We start from the raw sequence: 14,873 nt of genomic DNA on the forward strand, positions 1-14,873 counted from the left end.
ATATAATATAATCTTTTTAAGAAATATGGACTGTTACCTGAATTATTCGATTCCATCACAATCACTTTAAAAAATAATGTGAATATCACAAAATACCACAATTTTTTAAAAGTTGACTGCTGCATTTGCACGTGTTTACTTGGGTGGTGAACAGTTCTGGAGTGGGGATAGTAAGTTTTTGTTAAGAAAACAGGTGTCTCTAGGATGGGTCTTGAATTTTTAACGTCACTTTTGAAATTTGACTTTTGGCCAGCTAATTATTTCAAATCAACGTATGTGGCATAGTGTAAGACATTAGAGACTGATTATTTCATGAATTTTTTGGATCTCCCGTTTTCTTTGTAAGGCTTTGTATAAATTTGAATCCGAAGTGAAGCAATAAAATACTATATTTAATGTAAATTCATGTATTTGATAAACTTTCTAAAGTTAATTCTGTACTGATAAGTGAAAAGGTCCTAAGTCAAAAATATCGATTGTGAAGTTAAAGGGCACGTTAAAGGGGTACGTTAAAAAATCGATGAAAATCGATTGAATTTCAACGCCTAGTTGAATTTAAGTCGATGTCTATTACTTTTTATCGATTTTTTCAAAAAACTTGGTCAAAATCGATATTTTTGTAGACCTTTTTACTCATCAGTACAGAGTTTTTATCGTTGGTTACCATTGTGGAGTAATAACCATAAACGGTGTTGTACCTGTTATAAGGGCTTTGATCTTAAAGGTACTTTATTTTGATATATTAACATTTACTATGGTTTGTTTTTAAACCAGGAGGAGTGATTAAAATTTACTGCGCCGTAATGCTTGTTTGTAATTGGTCCAACCGCAGGCAAGTTTACTCCACTGTTATAAAATTTTGACACTAATGACATTTATCAAATTTTGACACTATTGGCATTTCAGAGGTTAATTAAGTTATATCGGCGATTTGTTGTGTTTTCTACGTTATTCCTTTAATTTTTAGATTTTTAGTCTGCTTTTATATAAAAAGGAGTTGTTTTTAGAACTATTTAGCTACGTTTTAATATAATATAATATTTATGGATTACCGTCGAGGGCCGACATGATCAAGCAAAAAAGAAGATGTATTTGGTGGTTTTTCTAGTGACTTTCTTGGGTGTGAATCTGTCTTTTTAGTTTACTCCTCCTGGTTCAAAAACAAACCATAACATATCTAAATGCGGATGTTATTGCTATACAAATTCTATGATCTAGTTTTATTAAATTTGATGCCTCAATGAAACTGTTTCTATTAAGAATCTTGTATTTCTATGATAGGTTTGAAAATTAAGGTACGATTCCGACAACGACTGCAGACGGTAGTTACAGTTGTCACCATGACAGACGTCATTATTTTGCACTATTAATTTGTATAATTATTAGCAACTGCCGGACTGCAGTTGCAGTCAGATGTCGGTATCAGTCTCATACAAATTAATAGTGCAAAGTTGTGACGTCTGTCACGGCGGCAACTGCAACTGAGGTCTGCAGTCGTTGTCGACAAGACAATGCTTCATCAGCTTCTCGAAATAGTTTCGTCCACAAGAAATGTACCTTATTTATGTTTATTACTCTTTCAGACATATGAAGATAAATAAGAGCAGATATTTTTGAAATGAAAATTTGAAAATAATACCGTTTATGTAGTTTTTTTTATATTTGTATAGTTTACCGACTTGTGTTTTTGTTCTTTGCAATAAAATTTCTTAAACGTTTTCTTTATTGGAACATACATTAACCTATTTCATTTTTCTCCCTATATCAAATATATCATTATGACGTCTAAATAACAAAACTTCAAGAATACTCTCTGAAAATCAGCAGAACCGGAAATACAGCATGTTGAATATCTCTGCCTTCTACTCTCTTTGCAGCAGTTTCAAGCCAGAGCGCTTGAGTGTAATGAAAAACGTTCAACAGCTGTTTCCCTTTATTTTGTAAATTACCCCGTAATTCAAAAACATATTCCGGAGTGCATCACTTTACGATTTGACAGACAAAAAGAAATTGATGACAAAAGTTGTCAAAACTTTAAACGCGTTTTTCTCAAAACTGCTTTGTCAAAACTACTAATTTTACAAAACTCAAAAACCATTTACCGATCCACTTCAAATTAACTATCCAGACAAATGCTAGAAAAGTATTGGGAGTTTAATAAAGACGTACACCAGATCTTTATAGACATAAAGCAATGGTGGAGCTAGGCGTACCAAAGAAGCTGACCGTGGTTGCGCGAATGTGTGTAAACAATTTCTTTTCACAAATTAGAATAGGAGGCAAAACTTCAAAGGCGTAGATGCAGTAGGACATCTGGAGGACAGACAACACTGGAAGTTAAGGATATAGTTCCAAACTTTGAAGAAGCAACACTAAACGCGTCGGCCCGAAGAAAAAGCGAAATATTTAATTTAGGACTTTAATTTTTAAGCATCTTGACTTATGCAAGAGTAACTAAAAGTTACTCTTGCATAAGTTGGTAAAATATACCGTTTTTCGGACTTAGTGAATTGGGTTAAATTGTCTTAAAATTTGTTCTGAAGCTATTTCCTTGTGGTATTTTTATAATTAACTATTTAGATGGGAAATAAGCCACAATTAACTTGAAATAATTACACTTTTATAAAAAAAGAACTTTTTATTCGGCTAATGGATTAAGTCCACAGTCGAGAAAACCACGGACACACACACACACAACTTTTTTATAATAAAACGTTTTTATTATTTATAGGAGAGAATATAAAAAATTTGATGATATGAAATGATTAAAATTCCAAAAATTACACTATAATAAAAAGTACTTTTTATAATAACACGGTTTTGTTATACAGTGATGAGAGCGCTAATAACCGGCAAAATAGCAGAAAAGATGGAAAACATAATACATTGCGAAACAAAAAGAGATGAAACTAGTGGAGGTGGAAATGATTGTTATAAACGAATAAATTAACATTACATTACATAGTTTCCCACCTTTAGACGTCTGCGACAGAAATATTTTATAAAATTCTACTGTAACAGTGACAGTTGCATGCCCCGCGCACTCTAATAAAAAACATGTAATCGTATTTATTTTCCTTCCATTTTGTCACGAGGCGCTGATGTCGGCATTGACAAATCCTGCGCTATCTGTGTTTAGTGTTCGTGTTCGTTCGTTCGTTGTCGTTCAGTTATTTTATATGGTCGGTTTATGTGATGTGCTTGTGTCACCATAAAAAGCTGATATTCAGTAGTGTTTTTTGATATTTTGTAATCGAGTACCTTTTTAAAGGTAAGTTTTTTTAATATATTAATTTTATAATACATTTAAGTATGTAGTAATTTTCTTTACAATTTTTACTTACCAATTTGTTTTGTTTATACCAAATATCGCCGTTGTCTAGCAAGTGTCTGCGTAGATTAGCGGTATGTGTATTTAGCTACGGACCCGTTAGTACTTGGTTCAATGCCCACATAAAGAAATTTTTTTGTTTATTATTAATGGTTATTGACATCTTAGACTATTATTATATGGACTTATAAATGATTAAAAATAATTAAAATAATTAATCAAGATGTTGCGCAACTATTTACCGGGTTGCAAATTTATAATAATTGCCTATTTCAAAATGCACTTTTGAAATGAATTTTTCTTATACACAAATGCAATTTCAGATTTCTTATTCATTACAATAGTTCACAAAATTTCCTGACGTTCTCACGAATTCAACGCACCAAACTGCATTAAAATCCGTCTTACTGCGCCAAAAATCGAGAGTAAGGCCTTTTTTTGTGCTTCAATGCCTCGACTAATTCGGCCAGAGATCGAGAGGTCGTGAGTTCGAATCCAGTGCAATCCTATACTTTTTTTATTTTTTTGAAAGCGGTAAGCACAAAATTAGTTTGGTGTTTAAAAAAAATAAAATAAACTGTTTAAAGTATATTTATTTTCAAGAAATCATATAATAGAAGTATAGCTTCTTACGTGCGTACAAAGTACACACACATTCTTTTTTCTGATTGTAAGGTAGATATTTTCTGATTGTAGGTACTGTTTATCCAACAGTTTTAAAATACACATTTTATTTCGCGTTTTGTCGTTAGGTCTAATGGCTCCCATCAGGTGTTGTGTGCAGACGGTGGAAAAATTCAACGAGTAAACATATATTTAATACAAATTAAATACTCATATTTCTATGTAAATGTCACATTATTGTATAAATAAATAATTAAGAAACAAAAGTTGTTTGTGTTGTACCCACTTGAATAAAATATTAAATATTGGAAGTACCGTATGGAGGCTATGATGTACCTAGCATGGAGGCTAGATTACGCCACTTTTCCTATCCAATCAACAACAAGAACGTTTAAAATTTCACACCTATCATGTCGAAGCTACAGACCACTTATGTGGAGGCCAGATTTGTAGTACGCTTCCATTTAACCAGGTGCTGAGATGGCGCTGAAATACGTGACATATTTTTTAAAGAGTAAGATCGCATTCTACCAAATCACACAACACTTTTTTCTATGGACAGTTGTCATACTCCTCCGATACGTCTAAAGTTGGGAAACTATGTAATTTAATGTTAATTTATACGTTTATGACGATCATTTCCATCTCCACTAGTTTCATTTCTTTGTGTTTCGCAATGTATTATGTTTTCCATCTTTTGAGCTATTTTGCCGGTTATTAGCGCGCTCATCACTGTATATAGGACACAACATGTTTCGAAAGAATAAAATACCTATTAATTTTTAGTAGGTGTATTAACTGTTAAAATTATAATTCCAAAAATTGCACTAGTATAAAAAAGTACTTTTTATAATACCACGGTTGTTTAAGGTGGTATACTTATATAATAATTATATATAATAATTAACTTATAAAATACGAATTTTAAGTATATCAACTTTTAATTATTTATTAAATAAATTAAAGAAAGATATGCAACAGCCGTGTTCGAACTAGGGATCTCTCGGTCTGCAGTTTAATGCCACTGACCCACCATCAATTTGTAGATATCGATTTATTAACGTACTTTAAAATATCATTGCATTAGCCACATTTTTAAAATAGTTTGAAATAAAAAAAAAATCGATTTATCCATTCAGGGTGATGGATTAGTGGGGAAAAGCTCCGTAGATCCGTTATAGTAATAGATAGCAATAAAAATTAATAACAAAAATTGTAGCCAACTTTGATTACAGATTGATAATCAGTAATCGTAAATTGTCAGTTTTAGACAATTCAGTCATGGCTTACCTAAAATTTGGAAAGATTTAGACCCGTAATTAATAATTTGCTCTGAAAAATGAAAATATCTCAAAAACTAATAAATTTAGACATAGGGAATATTATATATAAATTAAAGTACGTTAATAGTACTTTTCGATAGTGATATAAAATACAGGGTGTTTCATTTAAAATTACTGAGAAAATAAAGTACTTGCGTTTTGACTCACCCCGTATTCAATATAAAGAAAATCAGGAATATCAATTATGTATTTATGAAAATTTTGACAAGAAGAAAAAAAATATGACATCAATAAACAATTGCCGTTGTGTTTATTTTTATTTATACAGGGAGTTGAACTTGTTACGATTTTCATATAAAATTTGTTATAACTTTGTAAATACCCTGTATAACATACCAAACCTTTATATTTTTGTAATGGAGAAGTTAAGAAGATTTCGAATATAAAATAAAATATAGGGTGTTCCATTTAAAAAAAAACATGTTTGATCAGCCACTATATTATCGAACACCCTGTAAAATTCTAACTATTTTGTAATGTGAAGCTCAAAGTTGGCTACAATTTTTGTTATTAACTTTTATCGCTATCCATTACTATAACCGACCTACGGAGCTTTACCCTATTAATCAATCACCCTGTATAATTTTAACTATTTAGAATGGGAAATAAGCCACAATATTATTAAAAAATGATTTTTATTAACGTTTCGACGCCCAAATCGGGTGCCGTTGTCAAAATACAAAATACTATTTTGTATTTTGGCAAATATCAATAGTATTTTGTATTTTGACAACGGCACCCGATTTGGGCGTCGAAACGTTAATAAAAATCATTTTTTAATAATATTGTGGCTTATTTCCCATTCTAAATAGTTAAAATTGTAAAAATGCCACAAGAAAATAGCTTCAGAACAACATTAAGAAACCCTGTATAATAGCAGTTCAATATTGCATTGTTAGCTAGTTCAAAGCTATTCTGAAAATTTCAGGTACCTATGTAGCCTACAGCCTAGAACTATTTTTAAAATGGATTACAAAATTTGCAGTCGTCCGTGACACCTACCAAGTTAAGTATATAAAAACGTTTTAAAAAAATTATTTTATTAAAGTTTTGACGCCCAAACTGGGTGTCGTTGTCAAAATACAAAATACTTTTTTGAAGTTATACTTCTTTACCGGCGATATGAGGGTGAATTTTTATATGTTAAAACCTATGATCCCGGCGCATGCGCATTATAACTTTGTTCTGATTGGATGTTCAAATGACATGTCAAAAATGATTTAATATGGCGGCTGTGGCACAGCTGTAGTTAGATTATTTATGGTTTTTGCGTTTTGAAATTTGTGGGAAAAGAAACAAAGTTAGTTAATAGTTATACTGCATTTTTAAATAGTTTTCATACACCTATATTTTTGGACTTTCGGACTATTTTGTCAAGGACAAGGACCTATTTTGGACAAGGAAAACTCATTCTAATTTGGTAATTAGTTGTTATTATAATCATATTGTAATTATACATTTGGATTAGGTTGGAATACATACATTTATTTTCTCAAGAATGGGGATTTTAGAGAGAAATCCCAAATTAGGTCCGATTTTTATTTTTAAATTATGATTTTTTGGCGTAGATTTATTTATTTAGTAGGTATGTAATGCTTTGATTTACATACTTAATTTGATTACCAACAAAAGTTCTACCAATCTTCATCTAATATATTGTTTTCTTACTGTTTTGTTATATTTTAATATTTTCTTCCACAAAATTTAAACGACATAATTTAATTATATTCAAAACAAGTGTCAAACAGTAAAACGTTCAGTTACCCTATTTTTCCACATGACAAATAATGTGGAATTGGACGAGTGAGTCTAGGCTTCGATTACGAATCAAAGCGCCCCGAAATTCACGGGTTCGCTTCTCGATGCAAGTTTTTATTTTTTTATGCATTTTATGATTGTAAGTATATTTGTTATATAATTTTTTTTCCAGAAAATGCGTATTTAAAATTTTTGCCAACAATTATTATCGTTCAGAAATAATTTTTTCTTTGTGGCATTTTTTAATGTGTTTGTGTGCGTTTTATTCTTTTATTTTTTTAAATGTTTGGTATTGTCTTAAAAATCACATAATATGTAGTAGAAGTATAACTTCTTACGTGCGTACAAAGTACATACACATTCTTTTTTTTGTATTTTGACAACGACACTCGGTTTGGGCGTCGAAACGTTAATAAAATTGTTTTTTTCAAGTTAATTGTGGCTTATTTCCCATCTAAATAGTTAATTGTCTTAAAATTATTTGAGGAATCTCCGTATAATACCGGAATAATTATCAGTAGTAATTGCACAAGAGCTCTAAAATTATTGAATTTCCCGAGTGTCACTTTGGCAGTTTTAATTTCACGAGCCGAAGGCGAGTGAAATTATGTCAAAGTGTCACGAGGGCAAAAATTCTATATTAATTTTAGAGTTCGAGTGCAATTTGTTGCGATTATTTCATGAATAAAACTGTTCAAAACCAAAATTTTATTGTAATTTATATATGTAAGTACCAATTAGTGAAATTAAACACACAGTTGTTATAAATATGTATTTGACGGTTGAAAGTCATCACTTTTATAATTTTTAAAACATTTGTCATTAATGTCACTAAATGTATTTTTTCGTAGCAACGAAGGGCATCTGACGTAATATGCTTAACGACGGGAGATTATCAAAAATTATCACCTTAATTTGCATAATCAAGTATATTCAAATGGGAAAAATTATATTTATATTATAAAATATATTCAAACTTAATTTTCATGTCTGTAGCTTTCTATTGGTCAGAATCTCCTATGAATGAAATAATCTCCGGAATACACCCTGTATAATTTTATATCAAAATTTATTGTTTTTTCCCACCGAAACTGGTGTTGGCAGGTGATCTGATAGAAATATCGACCAAACATGTATTAACCAAAATCAACAAAGTTAAATATTTTTTCTTCTAGTTACGTTTCTATGGTAACAAACTCATTATGATTATCATATTCGAAATGTGACAGATTTGTCAATATAGTTTTTTTTATGTTGAGTACTGTTTTTCCCATTTTTGTATGTTTTTTTATTTAGCGTATTATTTTTATAATATAACATATATAAAATTCGTGTTAACATCTTTAATCGAGTGAGGTCTCGGGAAAAATGTCTCGCCTATTTTCCATCATATCGGAAATCGCTCAGATTCCGGATACAGAAGGTCCATCTACAATCTCAGGAGATGCCGAAGAGAGAAAAATAGCCAGACGAGAAAGAATAGAAAGAAGGATCGCTGCCATAAAATTGCAGCAGATTAAAGACATGGGCGAAATAATAGAGGAAGAAAAACATCCGGTAGAAATGCAGATAGAGAAGAGTGCTGAAATTTTGGAGAAATTTCTTCAAGAATCGCAGGAGTCTTTGGAGAATACTAGGGTCGCTAATGATTCTCGAGAGGTAGGAGGTGTATTTTATAAGACAATCGATATTTTAACCGAAGTTAATGTTGTAGATCAATAGGAGAGAAGTTGAAACCGTTAGAAGGCAACAGGTGATAGCACAGTTAGAAGCTGAAGCTGTAGAAGCACATAAACAGTTTAATGAAATCGCAGGTAAGTTTATGTGTTACCTTTTATTATTACCTCTTCTTTTTCTACAGCACTTCAGTCCAAATTAAGGCTTGGCCTCCTTTATTTTTTGCCTCCAGCCTTGTTTTTCTGTAGCTGCTCTTCTCCATACACTGACTCCTAAAAGGGCTTGTGCGTCGCTGTTTGCTGTGTCTTCCCAGCGCTTTCTTGGCTTTTCAAGTCCAACCGGTTTCTTTCCCTGCATTCTAGCATTCAGTGCTCTTTTTGGTGGCCTATCCTCTACAATTCTTATCACATGTCCGGCCCATTGCAATCTTTGTATTCTAATGAAGCCTGACAGAGGTGTTTCCTTATAAAGTTGATAAAGCTCGTTGTTGTATCGACTTCTGAAGATTCCGTTTTCCCTTACAGGTCCTAGTATTCTCCTCAGTACTTTTCTTTCGAATGTGTCGAGTTTGTTTTTGGATGTTTCTTTCAGGACCCATGCTTCACTGCCATAGTCGAATTATGGTCGAATTATAGTCCATTAAAATGTTACATTTAGGGTTGCATTTCTTAGAGTAGTCAATTTTATTTTATTTTTAATGTGTAGAGGGGTTCAGTAAAAGCTTAAGTTCAAGTTTTTGGGGTCGCCACCCTTGTCCCCCAGCCACCATATTGGAAAAAGGGGTGCAAAGGGCTTTCGCGCTGTATCTCCTAAACTAGCAATCCTACAGAAAATTTAATTACACATAAAATGTAGCAAATTAAATTTTCTACAATTTTATATCTATTACTTTTTATCGTCAAGTGACCAACAAAAAAAGTTATAAACAAAAATATGAGAAAATTTTGTAAGAAGTTTCCTTTTGGAGGTTATAACTTTTTTCTGTTCATTTCACAATAAAATAACATCGTAGCGATTTTGTAGAGGACTTTTCAATGAACAATTTTCACTATAAAGTTGTTTAACTTTACTTATTTTCTAGGATTTACAGCGCTCCAATCTTGACCAGATTCTCGAATTCTCATAGGAATACAATAAAAAAATACTTTTCTATCTAGGTACAGTACAACCTGCCATATCCGGACCTGTCATATCCGGACCCCCCCATATCGGGACGGTTCTGCACCGTCCGGATCTACCGAAATCTACCGAGAAAGGCAATCCTGCTGTTAGACAACGCTCTAAAAAAAGAACTAAAAGATGGTGAAATAATGTATTATAGAATCTATAAAACGTGTCTATCGACGAAAGTTATTGACGGCGTTGATTACTGGAATGTATGAAGGAGAAAACCTTTCAGAGACTGTAAAAGAAGTTGTGGTCTTGATATCCGGATTTTTTCATATTCGGATAAGTCTGTCGCCACATTGATCCGGATATGGCAGGTTTGTCTGTATATCTTAGTGGAGCGGCAGCAATCGTTATGCCGACCACGAAAATCAAATTTAAGGTGAATGGCCAATTTTGGTCTATTTTTAAGTTTTCGAGGTTGCTGAATCCGAATATGAAGTTTTATCTAGATTTGGTGGAACATGTTCAAATTTCAAATTTTATACAAAAATGTCGAAAATCAATTTTGATGATTTTTCAAATTTCCCTCGCTGTATCTTTGGTCGCTGTAAATATTTCCTTTTGAAAATTTTGCTGTGTTATCTTTGAAGTATGTAGATAACAATGAAATTTATCCAAAATGTTTAAAACACATTAAAAAAGGAGTTGTTAGTTTTTAAACATTTTGTCATCATATTTCGTTAGTTTCATGTTTAATTAAAAAAGTTGAGTGACAAACTTTTTAGTTTATAATTTTAACCAACACGACAATAAAATATAATTCATAAAGAAGTTTTTTGGAAAATTTTAAGTCAAAATATACAATAGGAAAAAAGTTATGTTACTTCATAGACAAGCTACGCACCCCAAAAAACACATATCTCGAGATCCTGACCACGGTGTGGTGAATGGCTAATCTTGATAAAAATTTAATATTTTGATATCAAAAATTCGTTTTTTGCTCTATACGAATTTTGCGGTTGCGTCATTCTTCTTCTGAACAGACGAATTTGTCCTCAAACTTCTTGGGCGTTTTCTGTATATATGTTTAGGGTTATAAGTTTTATAGTGGGGAGAAAGGTCAAAAACAGATTAATAATAGCATAGGAATGTAAAAATCATAATAAATTGTACGAATAAAAAATATATATAGATAGAAAATGAAGCCTAACTTCTGTTTTTATTGTATCCCTATGAGCATTCGAGAATCTGGTGAAGTTTGGAGCGCTGTAAAACCTATATAAATAAATAGAATTTAACAACTTTATAGTGGAAATTGTTCGCTGAAAAGCCTCTAAAAAATTGCTATAATGTTATTTTATTTTAAAATGAACTGAAAAAAAGTTATAACCTCCAAAATGAAACTTGTTAAAATTTTTTTACATATTTTTGTTTATATCTTTTTTGTTGGTCACTTGACCATAAAAAGTAATAGAAACAAAATTGTAGAAAATTTAATTTGCTACATTTTATGTTGGTCAGTAGGTTTCCTCGTCCAGTTTGTATTTGTCTAACCGCATACTCCAGTGCCAGGTTAAACAATGTTGGGGCCATCCATCTCCCTGCTTTTTCACATGCCTGAGTTTCATCCATTGTGGCTTTAATGAGTCTAATTAGCTTGTGTGCTATTCGCGGTGTGCAAGTACTTGGAAGGGGAAACGAGAAACGACCCTGCGCGAGTCGCGGAGAAATATTGCAACTATCTTAAATAATTCATATTGTCAATTGAAATTGTCAAATTGACGTATATTTCATACCTTCTGTCAATGAAGCAGAAAAATTATATATTGCTCCACAATATTGATATGATATGCAATTATTATATAAAGGTAAATTTAATTAATTTTATTTTGCTTGCAGTACTGCATTTTAATAACTAATTTTATTTACTACATACAATTCTTGACGTTTTCATAACATAACCTGAATCTTATTTTTTCTTCTTATTATTTTTTTGCACTATGGCCTTGACAATTATCCAGTAACCAGGACTAATATAATTGGCCAATATAATTAAAAGTGCGAATTTTAGTATAGAGCGTAGAAATAGGGGTCGCTTTGCCGAACTTGCACGGTCCCAATTGCCAATTCAGCCAATATATAGTACAACTGCATACTTAATGGTCCAAGAGCTGTGAGACATTTTTGAGTAGGTATTTTAGGCAACCTGAAAATTTTTCAGGTGACTCTTCCATGATAGCCTAATACAAAAATGCCGGTCTGGCTGGAGGGCAGCGGTTATTTTTCCCAAAAATCCCCCCCAAAGTTAAACAAAAGGGTAAAAATTGTTATTACAAAAAATATCATTGACGTGACTTTAAAGTAAATTTAAATATTCAAATATAAAGAAAATAAACAGGCCAGGCGATTTGAGGGCGATTTTAACTCTGCAAGATACTTGCATGGGCGCCCCAGGATTATTTTCAGGGGGTGCATCTGAACTTCAGAAGATTTCATCTGAATCTGTACATACTATTAACGAGTATAAAATATACAACTATACATGCATAGCTATGTACATTCCTTCCGGACAGGGAGGTGCAATTGTTATTTTGACAGGGTATTTTTTGATATTAAAAATAAACATTCTAAAAAAGACAGTTTTTTTTTGGTGAAATTTTCCAACTGCCAGGTGATCAAACAAATTACGCTTGCCTATAAATGAAAATCGCTATAGGTAAGCAGCAGTGTGAGAAAGAGCGTATACCGATAGCTGTTTGCGTCCTCTGTTGTAACTGAGCGAGTCCGTTCGCTCCAGAAAAATCACGTGACCTAGCGATATCCATGTTGTTGTTCCTCGAAACGTTAGAGTATTTATTATAATATATTATAGTTTTATATAGTTATATATAGTTTTAAGTACTTTTTTTAAGAACTTTTTCTTAATTAAAGAAAAATAATACGTACTATACAATAGATTTTGCAAATATGATAGAAAAAGACAAATTTATTATTATAAATATATAGGTATAAAAGTATAAAACTATAAACTAAATTAATTCTGTGTCCGAATCTCGTACTTCTTCTTCAAACCCCTCAGCTGAGCTTAAATATTCATTCTCTTCTTCCTCGTCAGACTCCCCTCGAGACTCAGATTCCTCTTCTACGTGATCTGTAAATAGTTGTAATATGTATTTAGAATTAATTAAAAATTAATAGATAACTGATTAACTAGTTGAGTTGCTACCTATTATCCGTCCTTTTATACGGAGTCGAAGCCTGGACAATCATGGGCGCATCTGAAGAAAGACTTGTCGTTGTTGAGATGTGGAGTTATCGAATAATGTTAAATATATCATGGACACACGTAACAAACACGGAAACATTAATAAAGATGAAAAATGCAAAAGAAATACTCAACACTATGAAGGAAAGAAACATGAGCTACTTTGGTCATACCTACAATAATAAATAAAAAACGTGATGTGATTGCTTATATAAGGAAAAGTATTAAGCAATGGTAATTTTTCATTAATTCTAAATACATATTACAACTATTTACAGATCAAGTAGAAGAATCTGAGTCTCGAGGGAAGTCTGACGAAGGACAAGAGAATGAATATTTATTTTAGCTCATTTTTCTTTCCTTCATAGTGTTGAGTATTTCTTTTGCATTTTTCATCTTTCATCTTTTCATCTTTCTTAACGTTTCGAGGCACAACAACATGGATATCTCCAGGTCACGTGATTTTCTCGAGCGAACGGACTCGCTCAACTACAACAGAGGACGCAAATAGCTATCGGTATACGCTCTTTCTCACACTGCTGCTTACTTATAGCGGTTTTCATTTATATGCACGCGTAATTTGTTTGATCACATGGCAATTGGAAAATTTCCCCAAAAAAACCTGTCTTTTGTAGAATATTTATTTTTAAAATTAAAAAATACCCTGTCAAAATAACAATTGCACCTCCCTGTCCGGAAGAAATGTACAAAGCTATGCATGTATAGTTGTATATTTTATACTCGTTAATAGTATGTACAGATTCAGATGGAATCTTCTGAAGTTCAGATGCACCCCCTGAAAATAATCCTGGGGCGCCCATGCAAGTATCTTGCAGAGGTAAAATCGCCCTCAAATTGCCTGGCCTGTTTATTTTCTGTATATTTGAATATTTAAATTTACTTTCAAGTCATATCAATGATATTTTTTATTATAACAATTTTTACCCTTTTTTAACTTTGGGGGGGATTTTTGGGGAAAATAACCACTACCCTCCAGCCAGACCGGCATTTTTGTATTAGGCTATCACAGAAGAGTCACCTGAAAAATTTTCAGGTTGCCTAAAATACCTACTCAAAAATGTCTCACAGCTCTTATACTATAATGTTATTTAGCTAATACCCGTTTAGTAGAATGCCTTTTTCCGGTTCTTGAAAAACTTCGATGAATATTCTTTCAGAGTAGAGATTGAAGATTATCGGAGACAAAATACAGTCTTGCTTCACCCCACGCATGATTTTCACATTTTCGGTGTATTCACCTTCAATTCAGAGGTTTGCTGTCTGATTCCATTAAAGGCTTCTAATTATTTTCAGATCTTGGTTCTCAATTCCTGCTTCTTTTATTATTTACATAATCTTGGCGTGCTGTACTCGATCAAACGCTTTCTCGTAATCAACCAGACATGCGTATACGTCGTAATTGACGTCTCTGCATCTCTGGAATTATACCTATTATACAGTTAACAAAACTTTTACAGGCAAATGGTCTGGAATTCAAGATTACAAAGATCCTTTGCATATTCACGAAGATATTCTGGAGCAGAAGATGAAATGCGATGAACTGATTCAACAGAAAGACGAAATCATCGAAATGTTGAAGAACGAGCTGAGGATATCCGAGAGGAAATTTACTATGGATCAAACGAAACAAAACCAAGATATCAGCATTCTGGGACAAAGGATTGAGAAGCAAATCCAGTTGGTGAAAAGTGCTTACGCCCAAGAATTTAATTTGATTGGTAAGTTAAAAATTAGTATTAAAATA

General features: G+C 32.2%; 2 protein-coding genes across 3 annotated transcripts in view; both read left to right on the forward strand.

The window, feature by feature from the left end:
* The window catches only part of LOC114339827 (uncharacterized), a 99,005-nt gene that overhangs the window by 37,031 nt on the left and 47,101 nt on the right, over positions 1 to 14,873 (forward strand). The window lies entirely within an intron of this gene.
* LOC114339829 (dynein regulatory complex protein 1 homolog) overlaps positions 8,274 to 14,873 on the forward strand; it is a 34,563-nt gene continuing 27,963 nt past the window's right edge. The window contains exons 1-3 of the mRNA XM_050651095.1: positions 8,274 to 8,715; positions 8,771 to 8,870; positions 14,587 to 14,847. Coding sequence (XP_050507052.1) covers positions 8,425 to 8,715; positions 8,771 to 8,870; positions 14,587 to 14,847 — 652 coding nt within the window. The 5' untranslated portion in view covers positions 8,274 to 8,424. The remainder of the gene's footprint in view (positions 8,716 to 8,770; positions 8,871 to 14,586; positions 14,848 to 14,873) is intronic.

Source organism: Diabrotica virgifera, chromosome 5 (assembly GCF_917563875.1).
Source record: "Diabrotica virgifera virgifera chromosome 5, PGI_DIABVI_V3a".
NCBI lineage: Eukaryota > Metazoa > Arthropoda > Insecta > Coleoptera > Chrysomelidae > Diabrotica > Diabrotica virgifera.